This window comes from Lampris incognitus, chromosome 21 (assembly GCF_029633865.1).
Source record: "Lampris incognitus isolate fLamInc1 chromosome 21, fLamInc1.hap2, whole genome shotgun sequence".
In the NCBI taxonomy this organism is placed as follows: Eukaryota; Metazoa; Chordata; class Actinopteri; order Lampriformes; family Lampridae; genus Lampris; species Lampris incognitus.
Window position 1 is genome coordinate 10,633,254 of NC_079231.1, and position 22,253 is coordinate 10,655,506.

Consider the following 22,253-nt stretch of genomic DNA (forward strand, 5'->3'; position numbering starts at 1 on the left):
CCCTCTCGTAGCCCCCCTTCCCATCCACCCCTGTATGTCTGTGATATGTTCATCTGTCGTCTTGTTTCACTCAATTTATTGTAAAGCGACTTTGAGTACTAGAAAAGTGCTATATAAGATTGATTTATTATTATATTATTATTATTGATCCTGAAGTTTCCCCGTCCTGAATGTGGTTGGTGTTTCTACACATTTTCAAAATCCCCATTTATGCATCTCAGTTCTCACGCCACAATCAATGCTTTTTAAGCATTGGCTGTGGCATTTGGTAGGTATCATTACCTTCACCGTCCACTTTCACTTAATCTGAAGTTTTAATGTTGGATGTGGGCTGTGTAACTCAAGAGTGTCTGCAGGTATCTTAACATCACATCGAATAGCTTTTTAAAGACTTTATCATGCCATTTCAAGTGAGATTTAAAGCCAGCAGAGATATATCACACAATGAAACACAATGAAATCAGTTATGAGGTAGTTGATAGGTGATTGTCTGTGAATGTTGTCATTCATCAAGGTCATGGTTATCCAAAGGAATTGAATCAAGTGCAACTGGACTTAAATCAATTGATTGATTGATTTTACAGTGATGTACGCCTACATAGACCCTCATCAACAATTACTAGTTGTTTTTTTGCTGACATTGTCAAATATATTTCGTTTTTCCCATGAAAATAGCATAAAGACCTACATATTGTCAGTCTTGTGGAAGAGTAATCACAGACAATCCCTGCTGCCTTGCTTTGTGAGCCGGGTCAGCGGGTCAGACACTTTAACAGAAGCCTGCTCAATGTAGAAGTACAGTTTCACCACCACGAAGCATCCCTGATTATTTACACCAGAGTTTTAAAAAAAGTCACAAACACAAGCATTAACACCCGGTGACTTTAATGGTCAAACGACAGGACCAGAGGATGATCCCCTCTGGCCTTCCTCCAAATCCTCCTTCTCCGCCTCCTCCTCTCTCTCTTCTCTATTGTAAACAACACCAAACAAAACCTGTTTTAATGCATCTCACCTTTCTGTTAAAACTCCCAGTGATGCCGAGCTGCGTGATATTCAGGATCTGCTGCGTTTGGTGATTCTATGGACGGAGATCGGTTTCGTAAGGATTTTCCACAGGTGGCCGGCCAGTCAGAGGATATACTCCGTGGTTGCACCGACTGAGTGAGTGAGAGAGAGAGAGAGAGAGAGAGAGAGAGAGAGAGAGAGAGAGAGAGAGAGAGAGAGAGAGAGAGAGAGAGAGAGAGAGAGAGAGAGAGAGAGAGAGAGAGAGAGAGAGAGAGAGAGAGAGAGAAATGTAATCGCTCTCTATCCTACTTAATCCTGGGCAAGTGAGCCTCCTGCCTATCGGCCCGGAAGTGAGTACTCCTCCCGACCAACCAGTGTGTGTGTGTATGTGTGTGTGTGCGTGTGTAGCTCCCAAATCTTCTTAACTCTTTCTGCTTTTAACACACGCATGTAGCGCTAGTAGCGACATCACAGCGTGTGTGAGTGAGAGAGAGAAAGAGTGTGTGGGATGGAGAGAGGGAGAAAGTGGGATGGAGAGGGGGGGTGAGGAGGAAAGGAGGGAGAAAGAACGATAGCAAGAGCGGGAAAGAGAGAGAAGGACGAAGAGTGGAGGGAGAGAGAAAGAGATAGGGAGAGGTAGAGAGAGGAAAAGGGAGACAGGGATAAAGAGACGGGGAGACAGAGAAAGATAGAAGGGAGAGAAAGATAGAAAGAGTTAGGTAGAGAGAGAGAGAGAGAGCAAGAGAGAGAGGGATAAAGCGAGGGATAGCTTTGGAGGGGAAAGCCTTCAGTGTGTAATTAAATTGTGGACTGAACTGTGGCCAACAGCTGGACACCACGATGATGGAGGAGAAAATTTTGTTCTTTTTTCTTTTATTCAGCACTGTGAATCATTCAGGATGAGACGGCTACACCTTCCAAACCTCCTCCATCCCTCCATCCCCCCCCAAAAAAGTATTTCTCTGCGACTCAAAAAACCTCGTCTGTCCGTCTCCAAAAGCTTTTGTCTTTAAGAAGTTTAGGACTCTCTCTCTCTCTCTTTCTCTCTCTCTGGGGCTTTTCTGGTATCTAGAAGAACACTGAGGATTTACCCTGAACCCCCCACATTAACATCGGCCACCACTGACATGTTCTTACCCACTAAACACAAAGTCGCTGGTTTAGGAGGGACATCACGGGGGTAAAGGTCACCGCCTCCCTGTGGACGAGGAAACATCTGACCACATATTTCTGCTGCTCTATTCTTGTCCAGGTCCGCTATCAGGTTGGAGAGGGTCAGCGCACAGTTGGCTACCTCAGGTGCAGCTGCGGCGGCCATTTTTAGCTTAGCCGCTTGAAGCATAGCAGGGTCCCGTGTGGGTTTTTCCCGACAGGGCGCCTGTCTTATTTTTGCTAGACATTATCCAGGGTTAGATGGTGGCCCTTTCCTCCAGCGACGAGTACACTCGAGGTTTACTGACGGTGTGTGTAACAGCAATTTAAGAAGCCGATCAGAAGCCGCTCTCTGCGCGTCTGCTTCCCTCGGTCGCCATACCGGAAGTCTTTTTTTTCCTTGTCTGGGTTTAATTTCTTTGTAAAGCACTTTGTAACATTGTTTCAGAAAAGTGCCATATAAATGAAATTACTATTATTATTATTATTACGTCTAACAGCCAACCACAGCTACATCTAACATCATTTCCGCTTCCGGTGTGGGAAGATGGCGCGACTCCGTGTTTGCGACGGCCTCACTCAGTACCTTCCATGCAGTGTCTTTGTCCAAGTCTGCGTTTAAGTTTTGTGTTCGTTTGATGGCTGGGAGAGCTGGAGCTGGATCGGCTGGGAGAGCTTGGTCTGCCGCATCTTGTGGGCCCAAGGACTACGGTCCCGGCCTGGAGCTGCGCCCGAGGAGGAAGCACCGAGGGCGGTCTGACAGGACGGAGAAGTGGGGCAGGCTACGCTAACTGCTAGCCCATGCAGACCAGCAGTTCCACCGGTCATCCTGGCTGGCGTTCGTGCTCCTGGACAGTGATTTTTTTTTAATTTGGATATACTATGTGTTAGTTTAGATATATGTGTTAGTGTGTGTGTTCTCGAAGTTCTTGTAGTTTTTGTATATGTGTTTTTTGTGTTGCACTGCTGTGGCCTGGAGGAAAGGATATTTCCTGATTCCTGATCTAACCACATCTAACATCAGCTGGGAGCCCCTGATGTCTTACTGTATTCCATTAAACACAGGTTAAATATACACCAGTGAATCATTTCTTAAATTACAATGTGTCATCATGGTGAATTCAGAATATGGGTCACAGGTTATAACTATCTGTAAATACTAATTAATGAATGAGTAATAGCACACACATGAACTCTTAAAACACACTTGTTAAAATTATCAGATGGCTTAAAAAATGTGAATTTATTAATATGGCTTAGCGAAATGTTGTCTTGTGTGTTCTTCCTTTTTCCGTCTAAACTTCACCTCTACTGACACTGACCAGACCAAAAGGTTTGTCCTGAACTTTTAGGACTTTGCGTCCAAACTTCACCTTCATCCTTCCATCCATCCATCCATCCTTCATCCCTCCATCAGTTAAACGAGTGGCTGTGTTGGTCGTATTTGAGTGCACATTATGTCTGTTACTGCAGTATATTATGATGTATGTGTCTTTATGTGGCAGCCTGTATGTCCAAGACAAATTTCCCTCGTGACAAATAATCTTGAAGTCCAAGCCAAACAGTGAAAAACTCAAAACTAAAAAGGCTGCAGCTCTTGAACGCTTGTGTTTATTTTTGTGTAACTGTGGTTTCTCTTTGTGGTTTGTTCCTGAAGTGCCACATTTAACCAAGCTATTACGGAAGTGGAGCCGCAGATGCTCTGAACACACTGCAAAAAAACAACCTCATCTTCATGTAAAACAGGAATCACTTCCTTTGGCTTTGTCTCTTGAGCCAATGACTCGGTGAAGTCACCGCCACAAATTCTACTGTTTTGGCCACAAGAATTTCATACTGTTTTTACTGCGGAGATGCATGAGCAGACCTCCACAATAAACGCCCATTTGGTGTCTCCAACTGTCCGCTTTGTGCCAAATGATGTTCAGGGCCTTCTAGAGTGAAAAAGACACCACACACACACACACACAAACGTGTGTTTGGAGGCTGAATAACTGGAACGACGGGTGAATGTAAACTACTTGAGGACCTGATTGAGAACCACTGGCCTAATGAAAGCTGACGGCCTAATGACAGGGTTGCTTCGTGTCAGATTTCCCACAGATGAAGTGACAGCAGGTGTTCTCATGAAGTGTTGTTGAATGTCAGGGCAGAAAAACCGCATCTTTCCAGTCATCTCTATAATCCAGCACAAAACCACAAACATGATCCAGATGACTCTCCACACGCAGAGAAAAGCAGAAGAAACCATTTGGCGGGTGTCCGGGTAGCATAGTGGTCTATTTCGTTGCTTACTAACACGGGGATCGCCAGTTTGAATCCCCATGTTACCTCTGGCTTGGTCAGGCATCCCATCCATCCATCCATCCATCCATTATCCAAACTGCTTATCCTGCTCTCAGGGTCGCGGGGATGCTGGAGCCTATCCCAGCAGTCATTGGGCAGCAGGTGGAGAGACACCCTGGACAGGCCACCAGGCCATCACCGGGCTGACACACACACACACACACACACACACACACACACACACACACACACACACACACACACACACACACACACACATTACACATTCACACCTAGGGACAATTTAGTATGGCTGATTCACCTGACATACATGTCTTTGGACTGTGGGAGGAAACCGGAGCCCCCGGAGGAAACCCACACAGACACGGGGAGAACATGCAAACTCCACACAGAGAACGACCCCCAAGGTTGGACTACCCCAGAGCTCAAACCCAGGACCTTCTTGCTGTGAGGTGACTTCACTAACTACTAGAGACACAATTGGCCGTGTCTGTGGGAGGGAAGCCGGATGTGGCTCTGTGTCCTGGTCGCTGCACTTGCGCCTCCTCTGGTCCTCTCACGCGCTACGTCCCCCTGGTTAAACTCCTCACTTGTCAGGTGAAAAGAAGCAGCTGGCGACTCCACATGTATCGGAGGAGGCATGTGGTAGTCTGCAGCCCTCCCCGGATCAGCGACCAGGACGGCTCAGAAGAGTGGGCTAATTGGCCAAGTACAATTGGGGAGAACCCCCCCCCCAAAAAAAACAAATAAAAAGAATCCATTTGGCCAAACAGGAAGGTCCATCAAAATGAGTTTATTGCCCTTTGTTAACATTCTGCAGGTACAACACATAATTACATTTGATAACATATAAAAGACACAGAAATGTATGCAACGTTAGCAAGCTACAACCAAATGTCAGTGAAGATCCACGTCAGTCCTCAGACGTGGATCAGGCCTACTTGAGGTGTGCAGTGTGACAGTATACTCCTTCCATAGTAAACCAGTACAGAGGTCAGTTAACCAGTCAATCGTCACTGGAGTCAGACATACAGTACAGTATTACAAACACCACCTCAGTTTATAATGAGCAAATAACTATTTACCACTTCATCTCAACGTTTCCACATTCTCTCTCACACACACACACACACACACACACACACAGAGATCATAAATCCTATATTCAAATATCTTCAGAAAAGGCTCATTTCGTTGTCAACAGTCATAGAGGGTGTAATGAAACCGTTAAGACTTCAGTATTGCAGAGTCTACCGCAAAAACTCCTTTGGTGACCTTCATTTGACCCCGGTGACCCCGGCATCTTCCCGCCGTATGACCGAACCTCGACCACGCCGGCCTGACACCAACGCTATAAAATATCCAAAGCAGCAAGAATGGATGATGTGGACCAGGATGGAGCTCGCTGGAGATCCATCACCACACTGTCCACATCACAACACAACAGATGATGTCATACTGTGATGTGCGTGGGTTTTTTTGGATCGAATTACAAGATGAAAATTCATCACATGGGATACCAAAGAAGTCCGTTACTGGTTGAAACAGGGTCTTTCGGACTCATTGGGTTTGCTGAAGAAGTCGTTTAAGTGCCTGTCAAAAGACCAGAAAAATCCACTCCTCCTCCTGAAGACGCTTCTGTCATTACAGTGCACATCAAACTCTTCTCTTCACACGATGCCACTACGGATTTAAATCTGGATGAAAAAAAAAGCCTTTATATGAAACGGGGCCTGGTGGTCTGGGGTCTTTAAGCCCTGGAATCTGGTCTAAGCCAGTTCAATGTGGTGTGAGGACAGCGGGACACAAATAGACACGGTCCAACACTTAGCTGCTATAAACGGGTTTTAAATGAAAGCGGTGGGCAGCGTAACAGATGGCAAAGGGAGGCCGCTTAGCGTGTTTCAGCTATAATGACGCCTCGTTTTACTGACACCAAGGGACACACACCTGTCTGTCTCCTCGCCACAGACGCCAACATCCTCAGCATCTCAACAAGCAACCAGGAGTTCTATAAAATCGTCACGACTGTTGGCCATGTATCAAAATGGTTGGAAGAGAAAAAGGAAGAAAAGAACAAACCACAGCCGAGCTTAATCCTCATTTAGCTAGTGTCTGGTTCTGACATCTCACCACAGCGGCACTAAACTCCTTATGATGAAGATGATGAGGGTCTCCACTGAGAATGGCATCGCTGCTTACTTCCTGACACACTCATCTTCATCAACCTCCTGTTTAAACGTCATCTTAAAAAGCTAATCCTGCAGGCCACCTCCAACAGACCCCCTGAAGAGACATTATCCACCTCAAAGATCCACATTTTCTCATTTCCTGCCATATTTTCTCGCCTTGAGTTTGAAAGTTGGTCAGTTATCAGAAAAACGAAAGGTGAGAGTGGATGGGTTTTCGAGTCCCAGCTACAGAAACAAGTCTGTTTTCCAGACCTGCACATGGAGACCTGACGTAGGCCTGCAAAGCCAAGTGACATGAAACAATCAACCGTATGTCTGTTAGTTACCATAAAAAAAATCCTAAACTCATTTAGGTTCTTTAACGCTTTAAAATCACATGAAAAACAGACAGAAGGTGCCTCAGATTGAGCTTATCAATCTATAAATAATATTTTCCACCCTACTGGTTTGGATCTTTGCTTGGTCTTGGACAGAGGTTCGAGGTCAGTTGAACCGGGTGTGATGACTGCAGTTCCTGGCTGGTTCGTCCTCATGGAACAAACTATTTTACCCTGGAAATGAAGTCCTGGTTCAGCGTCTTATAATAATATAACTATCCCATTAGTGGTTTCTCATCCACCGACCCGGTCATGGCCACTCACAACCCACCGCTGGTGGATGAACCAGATGATGAGAAACTGTATCTGCTCAAACACCAAGAGCTTTGTTGCTGATGTACATATTCAGACCGGGCCACTGATTGTTTGGCCATTGCACCGTGCTCTGCACGTAGTAATACTGAGCACCATAAGATGTGATGTTGACACACTTTTAGAGGACATGCTTATTTCTAAACGTCCCACTGAGAAGGCTTTGAGGAGGAAAGGTCAACAGGTCCATGCAGACCCGTTTCAACCATCAGATCAACACAAGGTCTTTTTCAGGGCCGGAGGTCATGTTGAAGATCCCTCTCAGCGTCTGGAGGGACGCGGGATATCATATTTACCGGAGGATGAACCTTACCTCAGTCATCTCTTCCCCATTGGTCACAGTAGTGGGTGGAGTCCAAAACCCAAACATAAACTTATCAGTGACATCGTTTTACTAGCTAGCTGGCCACATACAGAAGCCAGAGTCTCCAGTCCAGCAGGTAAACTGCATAGCGAAAACCACAATTTACCGTCGTTTGACTGGACACTGGCGGCAAAATTCTAACCTGGTGTTAGTGAACCGTAAGACCAGGGTCAGTGACACTGTATGATACCTTGTAATACAAAAAAATCCACTGAAAGGGTTCCCATAAGTTCTCTGGTTCACCCGAGGACCCATCAAGTGTGCTGTTAAACAAGCTCCTTCATTTAGGAAGTGTGATTCACACAGTCTTCAACAGGTTAACTGTCTGCTGTTCCTGTTCTGTTTCATTATTTTCAAAATGGACAGTATGGAAAGGGCTTACTGGTGGATGCACAATACAGACAATACCATATGTTTACCTTTAACAATGATGATCCCTGGACAACAGGCTTAAAGGGATCACTAGGCTATGTGTGCGTGTGTGTGTGTGTGTGATAAGAGTGGGGGACGTGGTCCTGTCTTCATAACAGCAGCAGATGGAGTTGTCTCCCAATGGTCGCCTTGCACATCCGTCACGATTTGGACATCCATCATGCCAAAGCTCACCGATCCCAGCCCTCTCATTGGCTGGCACCTGGACTTTGGGAGGAGGTGGGTGGACTTCGGCTATGCCTTCCTTAAGTGATCTTCTCATGTTGGATCTGGTAGTAGCATGCCTTGGGGAGGGCAGAGCACACCACACACACACACACACACACACACACACACACACACACACACACACACACACACAAAACCAGAGAAGCCCATAAAGTAAACATGCATTAGCACAGAAATACACTGTACTACCTGCTCATAACTCTCGTGTGGTAAGGTGAGTGCTGTTTGAGCTCCACTGAAATTGAATGAGATTCAGCAGTGCTGCTGTGCCAGAAAAAACGCAAAAACAAAACAAGACTAGGTCAAAACCTAGTATATGGCTGCACCGTGTGTGGTCAAAATTCGAAACTGTGGTCAGTTTGTTACAGGGATAGTCAGTGGTAGTGTCTGTGATGTGAATTCCCAGATGTTATATGTTCATCTGCAATCTGCATAGAAAGGAGCCAATTTGCAAATATTACCAGAGCACTGAGACACTATTTGCTTGGCAGCGTAGTTAGGGGTACCTTTCATGGGTGCTTTAAGAATTACACAGTTTCTTTTTGTGATATTTGTGCAGGTTTTGTGGCTGCAATCCTTTGGTGAATTCACCAGTATGTTTTGTCAGAGTGATTGTTATTTGGGGTGCTTTAACTGTGCACACTCCCTCATGCCTCTTGGCGCTCGGCCGACCAATTGTGTAACTTCAGTGACGTTGTTGGTCACTTGATCCAGCAGCCCAATCGTGTCAAACTGATCACTCAGTCAGTCACGCTAATGTGGTCACTTAGTCGGTCAGTTAGTCACATTCTCGTTTGTAGGGCTGGACCGCCAGATGGTCCAGCCAAGAACCTGGTGTAACCTGAGTTTCTCTGTCTATGTGTGTGTGCACGCGCATGTGTATGTCCATTGTGTTGCCATCTGTGCTAACCTTGAGTGTTGTGAACATGATGCCATGCTCTCCATGCTGTACACAGGGGTCCATCAAGTCCTCAATCAGGCTGACCTCTGACCCCAAATTCCTGATTCTGGAGTGGGCAAAACCACAACACTGTCACCACAATGTCAAGATAGAACACAGTGTGTGTGTGTGTGTGTGTGTGAGAGTGTATTTTTCTGCTGACCGTGCACGCAGCACGACATAGAGGAAGACGGGAAACAGGTCATCCATGGACCACAGGAAGTCCTGCTTTAATAGCGACAGCACTTCCTGTGTGATCTCCTCAAAGGTCAGCTGGATAACTTGGAGCTTGTCTGATGGTGTGAATGTAGTGCTACCAAAACAAACAAATAAACAAACAAATATTTACAATCATGCCATAAGAAACTGCAAGGTCTTTATCAAGATTCATATTCATTTAAGTGGCAAAACCTAAAAACATTCTCACCACCAGTAAATCTCTATGATGTTGTGCTCCTTCTATAACACTGTTTTGTCAGGAATAAATGTGTAATTCATTCTCATACATTATAAACATTACAAACATTAATACAGGTTTTTTTGAAAACAGCTTGCTGAGTATGTGATGCTGTTCATTACATTTCAATACGGCCAAGGACTATAGCAGAAGATTTTATCACTGAAGACCAGTCAAGCTGAGTATGAGTTACTGAAAAAAAGTCCAAAAAAATATCAAACTGCAGCGGCTGTCAAACCAAGCAGCACACCATCCCACCAACAAATCAACCACTGGAGCATCCATCCATCCATGCATCCACACAACCAACCAAATGAAGAAACAGTAAACCGCCGACCTGATTTGCTGTAGAGTTTCCACTGCCGAGGCAAAGCAGACGTCCTTGGTGCTGGAGAGAACCTGAGGGAGACAAAAAAAACCCACATCAAAACTTTTACATCAATGTATCAAAACCAGAAAACTCTGGTGTCGGTTAACGATGAAGGGAGACACTCCTATGTATTTCAAAATAAACCCCCCACGCCGGCCGGGTCTAGCCTCAAGTCAATGTGCCGTTCCTGCTAATAACCATTCTGTTCTTCAGCATCAAGGTTGTATAGGCCATGAAGGAGGCTTAATGAACTGTACTGGGAGCACAAATGTACAATTAGACGACATCTGTTTTGTTTTTGGGGATAGGCTCCAGCATCCCCGCGACCCTGAGAGCAGGATAAGCGGTTTGAATAATGGATGGATGGATTTTTACCCCCTTTTTCTCCCCAATTGTACCAGGCCAATTACCCTACTCTCCCGAGCCATCCCGGTCACTGCTCCACTCCCTCTGCCAATCCGGGGAGGGCTACAGACTACCACATGCCTCCTCCGTTACATGTGGAGTCACCAGCCTCTTCTTTTCACCTGACAGTGAGGAGTTTCACCAGGGTGACAAAGTGCGTGGGAGGATCACGCTACCCCCCACCCCCACCCCCATGAACAGGCGCCCCGACCGACCAGAAGAGGCGCTAGTGCAGTGACCAGGACACATACCCACATCCGGCTTCCCACCTGCAGACACGGCCAATTGTGTCTGTAGGGACGCCCGACCAAGCTGGAGGTACGGGGATTCAATCCAGTGATGCCCGTGTTGATAGGCACCAGAATAGACCACCACACTACCCGGACGCCCCCACATCTCTGTGTTTCTTCATCACATCTCTCTCTTGTGTGTACACTAAAGAGCTAAACTGGACACGTACCTGCTGCTTGTCTCCTAAAGCTGAAAGAGAGGCAGGGACAGAAACCGGCCAGAACTTCCTGAGGGACAAGACAAAGAGACAGAGTTTGAATCTCTGATGGTAAACAGGTGAACAAGCTCACACAGACACTTACGCTTGAAGTTTCAGAAGAAACAAGAGGCAGTTTCATGATTTGTGTGTGTGTGTGTGTGTGTGTGTGTGTGTGTGTGTGTGTGTGTGTGTACACCTGTGCCAAATAGGCATGGTCTCATGATTCAAAAATGTGTTTTAAATAAACAAAAAAAAAAGAATGATGATGGTGCTAACAATGCTCAGAGCAACAGATGAAGAAAAAGAAGAACAACAAAACATTAACAGTACTTCTCAGAATTAAACAAATCAAAGTTTAAAGTCGTGAGCAGCAGCCAAAGTAAAGGAACAGTAATAGCAGAGTAAAAGAAAGTAAGGGGGAAAAAACAAAAACAAAATGGCTGCCGTACTGTTGGACCCCCAGGAAGGCCAGCAGGGCCAGGTCGGCCTGTTTGTTGAGGCGCAGGACGCACTCCCAGTACTCATCGTCCTCCTTCTCCTTGTCCAGCGCATACAGCGTGAAGAGAGGCGGGTAGAGACGGGGCAGCAGGACCGGCAGCAGCAGGGCCGAGCTGCTCACCACATGCCTGGAGGTGGAGGAGGATGGAAAGGTCATCCAGGGTCAAACACTGACACGGGCGGGAACCAGCACAGACTGATTCAATGGACATTTTGATTTTTCAATTTCGATTTAACTTTATTTTTTAAGGTTTCATCCCTTTTTTGTGTGGATTTTTTCCCCCTTTTTCTCCCCAATTGTACTTGGCCAATTACCCCACTCTTCCGAGCCGTCCTGATCGCTGCTCCACCCCCTCAGCCAATCCGGGGAGGGCTGCAGACTACCACATGCCTCCTCTGATACATGTGGAGTCGCCAGCCGCTTCTTTTCACCTGACAGTGAGGAGTTTCACCAGGGGGACGTAGCACATGGGAGGATCATGCTATTCCCCCCAGTCCCCCCCCCCCCCCAAAGAGGCACCCCGACCGACCAGAGGAGGCGCTAATGCAGCGACCAGGACACATACCCACATCCGGCTTCCCACCCGCAGACACGGCCAATTGTGTCTGTAGGGACGCCCGACCAAGCCGGCGGTAACACGGGGATTCGAACCGACAATCCCTTTGTTGCGAGGCAACGGAATAGACCGCCACGCCACCCAAATGCCACTCCATCCCTTCTAATCCACAGCAAACTGTGAAAACTGTAATAATACAAAGAGAATGTACAACCAAGTGCATTTATTCAAAGCACCACGGGTATGTTTGCGTAAAACATTCAAACGATTCAAACTCAAACATTCAGAGATGTAGGAATCACGACATCAAACCTCTTCTCTGTGGACGGTGTTTGATAGCCAGTTCTGTTTTAGAACCGGTTCTGGGTTGATGAAAAATATCTGGATCCAATAAACTCCCAGTTAAACTAATCTCTTATTGAACTTTTCATCCCCAAAATCCAGACTATTGTTCTGAAACCGGCATGTGGCCAGAATGAAACCACGTACAGTATTATAGTAAAAAGGTGGTTAAATCTTTACTATGGATTCAACAGCTGATGATGTCACACGTGGGTTCATCTACGCCCACACGGGCAGCGTGCTTCATCTTATTTATTTCTGACATCGTGGTCGAAAGGCAAAAATGGACCCAAATATTTGTGTATTAAATTAATAAGTTCCTTTTTTTACAGTTTAACAAGAAAGGTTCAATACAGGATTCGAATGGATTAGGATTCAGTTAGCAGATCTGATACTGGATTCAGGTTCGAACCCCAACCGACCGTCCTCTTCACAGCATCTGTTCATTGTGCTGGGATACTGAGACGGTCACAGCTTAGTACTATGTCAGTATTTTGTACTGGGTCAATGAATCCTCCCGCCCCTGACATTCACAATCACTTTAATGTATCATCATCTTCACTATTCCTGACTTCTTCTGTGTTCTAGGGAAGGAAGGTCAGTATTTCAACACTGAACAGCAAAATCTGACCAGGCACACTGAAACGGCAGATGCCTGTGAGCCGTTCAGAGCCTGGAGGCCTCAGGGATCATGTCGGGGCCATACCCAGGTTTAGGAGACTCCTGCGTTGTGTCTGTGGAGCCGGGCTCCGTCTCATCCGACTGGTTTGATGTGGAAGGTTCTGGGATCAGACCGCCCTCTTCTGGCATGTCTGGGAACAGGAACCTTAGGAACAACAAGCACACATCAGCATCCAAATCTAACACAAACCTATTTAATATGCTGTTTGAGTCTATGTCAGTACATCAACTTCACTGACTAATATATTTTTACTGGTTCTTATGCAGTATTTTCTTTGTATTTTTGAACTTTATGATTAATCATTTTTACTGAGAGCAGCCCAAGCTACCCTAGAAATGAACTAACATGAACTGATGAATAGCCAACTTTATTATAAGTGCACAAAATATCTTCCTGTTTGTCTAGTCACCCACTTTTCTTTCTATCCACCCATCTTTCCAGCTTCCTCTTTTACCATCCATCTACCCCACGTGTTCATAATACAGGCTGTAAACGTTCGGGGGATGAGTCTTTGAGGACGGGCCGTGGGGGGCCTACCTGACGATTTGGAAGACACGACACAGGTAGGACTTAATCTCGTTGACGGCCTGCGGGAGGAGCCGGCGGTTGGCGCCCACGCCCACGTAGGTCATCCTGTAGACCGCCACCAGGGTCTCCACCAGTCTGCCCAGCGGGTGGAGGGGGGTGTCGCACGCCTGAGGCAGAAGGAGAGGTGATAAAACAAAGAGCCAAGATGTGAAGTGGAATCCATTTACGTATTCATAATGAAAACAAAAAGACATTTTGGCAGGATCAGTAAAACATGATGAATTTCCCCGCCATAGGAAAAGACACACAGAATACACTACCATATGAATGCATGTGCCCGCACACTTAAGCTGCCTGCATGCGCTTAGTGTGCTACCTTAATGTTTAATATGGTTTTTATTGTTCTTTCAAGTCAAAACACAACTAGAGATCCTCAACACGACTTTCACGATGACAGTTAATAAGCTCTTGTTCATCATCCCGGCTAATCTAGCTGACTGGTAGAAGGGGTGTGTTTGTGTATTTGTGTCCATCTGTCACTGGGGAGGATTAGAAGGGGTGAGGTAGCCAAGTCTTCTTGGAAAGGGGAAGCTCCAAGCTTTTATTACTCTACCTTGAGAGGTTCTGAGTCGCAACGAGCTTGTGTCAAATCCCATTGGTTGAGTCGGGAAAGGAGGGTGGAGCCTTTGTGTGACAAGCATGGGCGGGCTCACCTTGATGAGGTAGGAGTGGATGGTGTTGTACCGCTCCATGCCAAAGAATCCTGTGTGCTGCGGGATCACCTCCAGGCTCTCCAGGGTTCTGCTGTGGCTCCGGGACAACAGCTCCGGGCTGAACACAAGCAAATACACACACACACACACACACACACACACACACACACACACACACACACACACACACACACACACACACACACACACACACACACACACACACACACACACACACACACACAGCCCATTCCTTGACCTGCTATATGTGTAGGATCAGGCATTTCTGGAATTGTTTTCCTTGTTGAATTCAAGTAATTTTTGGGGTTTGTGCAGGACGGATGTCATCCGAGCATCTTTGCTTGCAAATAAAGTTCTGTGGTGTTCTGAAGTACCCCCGAAAAAGTAGGTTAGAATCCCTTGGCAACTTAAGATACTCCCAAACACACACTCTTTAGACACTCGTGGATATAGACACCAGAAACTCTCCGTGTCAGTTTGTGGGCTGCTGTTGAGAATCTCCCCACGTCATTTTCCTCTTATCCACAAAAACGCAGCTCATTATCTGACAACAAAACACTCTGATAGCAGAATCTTGTCTGTTGATTTGAAAATACTGACAGATGAATTCAAGTCGCAACAACTTCCCCCCACACAACAGATCTGGTGTTTTGGAATGAGACTGCAACTTATTTTCTGTTTAAGTCTGGCATACTTCCTAGCCAGAAGAGACAGAGAGATGGTTAGACTGGCTGGATGGATAGGCAGGCAGCTGGCAAGATGGCTCACAACACAGACAGACACACAAACAGCTAAAAAGCCTGATCAACAGACAAGACTGACAACTCAATGGATGGACAAATATACAGACAGGGACACAGTAAGAGAGCTATAGTAGATGGACGGATGGATAGACAAATGAACAGATAGACACATATCTCATCTCATCATCAGCCACTTCTCCGGGGTCGGGTTGCATTGGCAGCAAGCTAAGTAGGGCACCCCAGACGGCCCTCACCTCAGTAACACCCTCCAGCTCCTCCTGGGGGATCCCAGGCCAGATTGGACATGTAGTCCCTCCAGCGAGTTCTGGGTCTACTCTGAGGTCTCCTCCCAGTTGGACATGCCCATAAAACCCCCAATGAAAGGCACCTAGGAGGCGTCCTAATCAGATGCCCGAACCACCTCAACTGGCTCCTTTCAACGCAAAGGAGCAGCGGCTCTACTCTGAGCTCCCTCCGGATGTCTGAGCTCCTCACCCTATCGCTCTTTTTTTTTGGGGGGGGGGGGTTTCTCCCCAGTTGTGTCCGGTCAATTACCCCACTCTTCTGAACTGTCCCTGTTGTTGCTTCATGCCCTCTGCCGATCCAGAGAGGGCTGCAGACTCCCCCTCCCCCCTGAACAGGCACCTCAACCGACCAGAGGAGGTGCTAGTGCAGCGACTAGGACACATACCCACATCCAGCTTCCCACTTGCAGACACGGCCAGTGGTGTCTGTAGGGACGCCCGACCAAGCCGGAGGTTACACGGGGATTCGAACCACCGATCCCCAGGTTGTTAGGAAACGAAATAGACCACCATGCCACCCGGACACCCCTCACCCTATCTCTAAGGCTGAGCCCAGACACTCTACGGAGGAAACTCATTTCAGCCACTTGTATCCGCAATCTCACCCTTTCGGTCACTACCCAAAGCTCATGACCATAGCTGAGGGTTGGAACGAAGATTGACAGGTAAATTGAGAGCTTTGCCTTCCGGCTCAGCTCCCTCTTCACCACAACGTCCGCATTACTGCTGATGCTGTACCAATCCGCCTGTCAATCTCCCGCTCCATCCTACCCTCACTTGTGAACAAGACCCCGAGATACTTGAACTCCTTCACTTGAGGCAACAACTCATCCCCAACCCAGAAGGAGCAATCCACCATTTTCTGGTAGAGAACCATGGCCTCAGACTTGGAGGTGCTGACTCTCATCCCGGCCATTTCACATTCAGCTGCAGACCGCCCCAGTGCATGCTGGAGGTCGCGTTCTGATGAAGCCAACAAAACCACATCATCTGAGAAGAGCAGAGATGCAATTCTGAGGTTCCCAAAACAGACACACTCCTCACCTTGGCTGCGCATTGAGATCCTGTCCATGAATATCACAAACAGAATCGGAGACAAGAGACAACCTTGGCAGTGTCCAACACCCACCGACAGAAAGATCTGGTAGGTGGGTGTGTGTGTGTGTGTGTGTGTGTGTGTGTGTGTGTGTGTGTGTGTGTATTTGTATACCTGTCCTGGATGTGTCGGCGGCTGGTGGTGAGGGCCACGGCGATGTTCTCCCAGGCTCTCCAGTTCTCTCCTCGGTCCGGAGCTTCACAGCCCAGCTGGCTCCAACACTCCTCAAACACAGCCTGCCACTTGTCCTCCGCACTCACACACAGACGACCCAGCTTACTAAACACACGCGCACACACGCACACACACACACACACACACACACACACACACACACACACACACACACACACAGAGGCAAATGAAGATAAACATCTGGTACTTCAGCTTATCTGTTTATAGATGTGGGGGTCCGGGGTCACGTTTGTTCATCCGTGGACCTTCCATGTAGTTTAAGAACACGTTGCTTCTTATGTGAGGACTGAATGAGTAAGCAATGTCTTCACTCTGTCTGTGTCTCCTGACATGTATAAAGGATATAAAGTTATGAGGTATTCATAATTATTACCAGTAGACCATGTCTTGTTTTTTTGTTGTTTTTTTTTTAAATCGTGTCATTATTTCCACCGGCATGTATAAATAGCTCTGGTCTATGGTAGGCGGAGAGCGAAAGAGATAGGAAAGCCTATACCGCAAGGGATATTAACCGGAGCTCTCTGGTATTAATCTGAGGTCATTGCTGTAGGTCTACTTGTTTATAGAAACAGGAATACAAGTGGGTCAGGAAGAACATAAACTTTTTTTATATGCTGACGACATCCTAGTGGTATCCAGTAATCCTGAAATGGCTGCATCAGAAATTAATTTAGTAATAGACTCTTTCTCTGCGATATCGGGATATACAATCAATTGGACAAAATCAGAAGCCATGCCACTATCCAAATTATGCCCACCGGTCATTAGAGAAAAATGGCAGTTCAGATGGATGCCGTCCGGCCTAACATATCTGGGGATTAAACTAACGCCGGGTCTGAATAAGATAATGGAATCGAATATAGCTCCTATCATTCAAAACATTCAATCTCTGTTGCAGAATTGGACGAAGATGAATACATCACTGTTGTGTAGCATAAACCTGGTGAAAATGATTATAGCGCCTAAAATACAATATATTATATACATGCTACCCTTATCATTCCCGCGCATGTTGTTAAAACAGTACAACACAGTAATTGAGCACTTTATCTGGATGGGAAAAAAGCCCTTATTTAACCGTACCAAGTTATACGCAGCTAAAGAACAAGGGGGCTTGTCACTCTCAAAGATTGACTGGTACCATTATGCCTTCTGACTCTCCCAACTTTCTAAAATAAATGTTCCTCCAGACCAGGCTCCTGCTTGGGTAAGGATAGAAGAAGAACTAGTATATCCTTCCTCCCTAGAGGCATCTCTGACACAAATGGGAAGAGCAATACCATTCAGGAACCCAGTGTTATCTTTTGCTCGGGAATCTTGGAGAGTGGCACATCATATTATGAAATCCAATACATATCTCACACCTAAAGCATCCATATGGTACAATAAGAAGCTTATCATAGGCAAGAAGACATTCATGTGGGAAAGGTGGGCTAGGTCAAGTATACATCTCCTTGGAGATCTGTTTGAGAAAGACGGAATGAAATCCTTTGAGGAAGTGAAGACAGAATATAATATAGACAAATCAGACTTTTGGAATTTTTTGCAATTAGGCATTGTATATTGGGCCAGGTAAAATCTGAATGGAATCCACAAACTAGAATACAGGATCTATTCCATACAACATGGCTGGGAAAGGGGGGGGGCTCAATATTTTATGTGCATATTAGGGAAGCACACACGCCACAACTAGAGGGCCTGAAAATGTGTTGGGAAAAGGATGTTGGGGGGGAGATTTCGACAGAGGTCTGGGAGAAGATTGTTGCATCATGGCATAAATGCTCACGTGAAGCACAGTCACAACTCATTCATTATAAGGTGATCAATAGAAGCTACTGGACCCCATGTAAACTGGCCAAACTGAAACTAAGGGACAATGATGCTTGCTGGAGATGTGGGAAGGAGTCTGGGACTTTAGTACATCTACTGTATTATTGTGAGAAGACAGTATGTATGTGGGACAACATTGTTGTTTTTCTGAACGGGATGTTGAAGTTATCACTGATTAAAACCCCAGCACTGTATCTTTTGGGACTGTTACCAGAAAATGTCAGAATATCTAATCGTATGAAACTATGGGTACAGCTGGCTCTGATAACTGGCTGTAGAATCAATCTGAGACACTGGAAATCCAGTGCTCCTTCAACCTACAATGAATGGATGGAAACAATATATAAGATGGCAACATATGAACGAATCACTTATAGAGTGGTGGGTAGAGAGAACATGTTTAAGGAGGTCTGGGGCTTATTCTTCACAGAAATGGAATGTGGACATTGAAATAGATGATTACTCTGCATGAATATTCATATGGACTCTATGGCTATGTGTCTTGTCTGATTGTTTTGTTTTTAATTTGTGTATGTTTACTTTGTTTTTTTGTGAATTTGTTTGGGTGTATGTTGTTTAAAAACAGGAAAAGAGGACAGTTGAGTTCGTTTGATACTTGTGTTATGATGCATTGTGTTTGTGGATGCGATTGTTGATCTGTCCAGAAAAATAGCAATAAATTTTTTTTTAAAAAGTTATGAGGTATAAGTGTCTTTGATAAGAACAATGAAGTAATTCATTACTCATTTTTCGTAGTTGGCAGAGAAACTCAGACTGTAAAACAGAAAATGCCTCAGATTTGCCAAGTGAGATTAAAATCTAATATCAAAAACTTTTATCCAAATACAACTTGATTCATGGACCAGATGCCAGAAAATATGGTCTAAAACATCTTTGTACTCTAAAATAAAAGCTGTAGCCTCTTATATGGTGAAAATAATGGACAGACAGACGAACACACACACACACACACACACACACACACACACACACACACACACACACACACACACACACACACACACACACACACACACACACACACACACACACACACACACACACACACAGAGTCTTACACGGAGCGGCTCTTGTCCTTGTCAGCATCATAGAGGTTTGGTTTGAAGTAGGAGCCGGTGACCTTGAGGCCAGAGCCCCATTCTCCACTGAAGGAACCGTCCAAGTAGTCCCCATTAGACATAGTCAGCACCCCCTGAGAGAGAGAGACAGTCGGTCAACAGCTCTGTGTGTGTGTGTGTGTGTGTGTGTGTGTGTGTGTGTGTGTGTGTGTGTGTCTTTGTTAATATCAAGGATTATTGTGATTAGGAACACCAAAAGAAAGGGGACGTGCTTGTCATGTGTTTGTCATATGTTTGTCATGTGTTCCTGTGTTTCTGGGCGAGAGACAGAATAAAACGACAGCGGGGATATTTTTATGTATGAGCTCTGTGAGTATAGTACATGTTGAGACTACAAAACAGGGTATTGTGTGTGTGTGTGTGTGGGGGGGGGGGGTTTACCTTTCCGTTCAGAGTCCAGTCCTCAGAAAATTCACCTTCATACGTTGTGTCATCTTCTGACACGAGGACCCCAGTGCCCTGACAGAGAGACAGAGAGAGAGAGAGAGAGAGACACACACACACACACACACACACACACACACACACACACACACACACACACACACACAGAGAAAGAGACAAAGAGAGAGAGACACACACACACAGACACACAGAGAGATGGAGAGACACATACACAGACAGACAGACAGAGAGACACACACACAGAGAAAGAGAGAGCGAGAGCAAGAGAGAGGGAGAGACAGACAGACAGACAGACAGACAGACAGACAGACAGACAGACAGACAGACAGACAGACAGAGCGAGAGAGAGAGACACACAGACAGACAGACAGAGACAGATAGACAGACAGACAGAGAGAGAAGGAGAGACAGAGACAGACAGACAGACAGACAGACAGACAGACAGACAGAGAGAGATAGACAGACACACAGACACACAGACAGACAGACAGACAGACAGACAGACAGACAGAGTTGGGGAAAAAAGAAGAGGCAATGAGCGAGACAAAGAAACTGAAAGCAAGTAGCAGGAACATGCTGTCAGTAAGCTGTGTTTGGAAATCCTGGAATGGAAGTGTAAAGATGACTTCCTTTTTAGCATTAAACATTTCCCCTTTTTCTTATTCCATAAATAATTCACTGTCTCCACAACCCTCGTGACCTTTCACACTCACACACTTCCACCACCGTCATCCCTGCCAGCTACATACCCCAGCAAGCCCCCGTCTGGAGGTGAGACTGAGACGGTGAAAGTGTCCGTCTAGTAAACCCTGCCGGCTTCCTGCCTCTTTTGTGTTGAGACACAAACATCTGTTTCACATGTGGTCGGAAATATGCGCGGGGTTAAATCTGGGATCAGACTCTGTTCTACATCCTGTACTGTTTCTAAAGGCCAAGTAACTGACTGAAAACACCATGAGGGAGTAGAGACAGTCGTAACTTTAAACAAATACCAACACGAACAATGCTCTCTTGTAGTCTTAACACGAACACCGCTTACAGAAGAGCTCGTACATAAAAACATCCTGTCTAGCTCCTGCTTTATTGCTCTCTCCAGCTCCCCGCTGGGCTCACCATCATCTTGTTGTCTTTGAACGCTCCTTCGTAGTACAGGCCGAACTGGGTGACCACCACTCCGGTACCCTGACGCATATGGTCCAGCCACATGCCCATGTACTTCTCCCCCCTGCAGAGAAAACAGACAGAAAAAACAACCTGCTGGTGATGCGCCTGTCTCACTGGTCATTATGAACTTCTGCAGTTTCCATTTCTCCTTTTTGAGATCGTAATACAAATGTCACATGTTAACTTGCATTGCATTGCATCTTCCCATGCACTGGAAGCGGTGTGGGAAGATGGCGGCGCGAATTCACGTTTGCAGCAGCCTCACCCAGTACTGATTATGCAGTGTCTTTGTCCACGTCTAAGTTTGTGTCATCGTGTGAAGTTTTTATTTTTAGTTTGGTCGTCATTTCGCTCGGCTGGGAGAGCTTAGTCTGCTGCGTCCTGCCCGGAGCTGCGTCCAAAGAGGAAACACCGGGGGCGGTCCGACAGGACTTGGAAGCAGGGCAGGCTAAGCTAACTGCTAGCCCACGACCCTACCCGAGAGGAAACACCGAGGTGGTCTGGCGGCAACCTTCGACTGTGCAGTGTTTTTGTCTGCGTTTGTGTCGTTATGTGGAGTGCCGGTAGGTGTGTCGAAGGTGTCTGGCTGAGGCACTGGATCAGCTGAGGAAGCCTGGTCTGCTCCATCCTGTAGGCCCAAGGACCACGGCCCTGCCCAGAGCTGTGCCCGAAGAGGCAACACTGAGGGCGGTCTGACAGGACGCGGAGCGGTTCCGACAAGTCATCCTGGCTGACGTTCGTTCTCTCGGACAGTGGAGTTTTTGGACTGTGTTGCACTGGGTGGACTGTGGTGTGGACTGTTTGTGTTTTTTGTGTTTTTTTTGCTGTGTTCTCTCTGTTTTTGTATGTTTTTGTAGGTTTTGGATGTGTGTTTTTGTCTTTGGGCTGGGGGAAACCGAATTTCGTTTCTTTTGTGTAGGTAGTACATGGGATGAAATGACAAATAAGTTGTTCCTGAATCCTGATTTAAGATTTCATTTTTTGGACTTTTTTATTCAGCA

The 22,253-nt window shown here is 46.2% G+C and overlaps 1 protein-coding gene across 1 annotated transcript in view; it reads right to left on the reverse strand.

Annotated features, from left to right (window-relative positions):
- Nucleotides 1-5,245: 5,245 nt before the first annotated feature.
- als2b (alsin Rho guanine nucleotide exchange factor ALS2 b) overlaps nt 5,246-22,253 on the reverse strand; it is a 39,256-nt gene continuing 22,248 nt past the window's right edge. The window contains exons 21-33 of the mRNA XM_056300925.1: nt 21,202-21,313; nt 20,065-20,142; nt 19,624-19,757; nt 16,634-16,798; nt 14,355-14,472; nt 13,651-13,808; nt 13,138-13,257; nt 11,484-11,660; nt 11,005-11,062; nt 10,107-10,168; nt 9,476-9,625; nt 9,283-9,379; nt 5,246-8,428 (exon numbers count right to left, since the gene is read on the reverse strand). Coding sequence (XP_056156900.1) covers nt 8,390-8,428; nt 9,283-9,379; nt 9,476-9,625; nt 10,107-10,168; nt 11,005-11,062; nt 11,484-11,660; nt 13,138-13,257; nt 13,651-13,808; nt 14,355-14,472; nt 16,634-16,798; nt 19,624-19,757; nt 20,065-20,142; nt 21,202-21,313 — 1,468 coding nt within the window. The 3' untranslated portion in view covers nt 5,246-8,389. The remainder of the gene's footprint in view (nt 8,429-9,282; nt 9,380-9,475; nt 9,626-10,106; nt 10,169-11,004; nt 11,063-11,483; nt 11,661-13,137; nt 13,258-13,650; nt 13,809-14,354; nt 14,473-16,633; nt 16,799-19,623; nt 19,758-20,064; nt 20,143-21,201; nt 21,314-22,253) is intronic.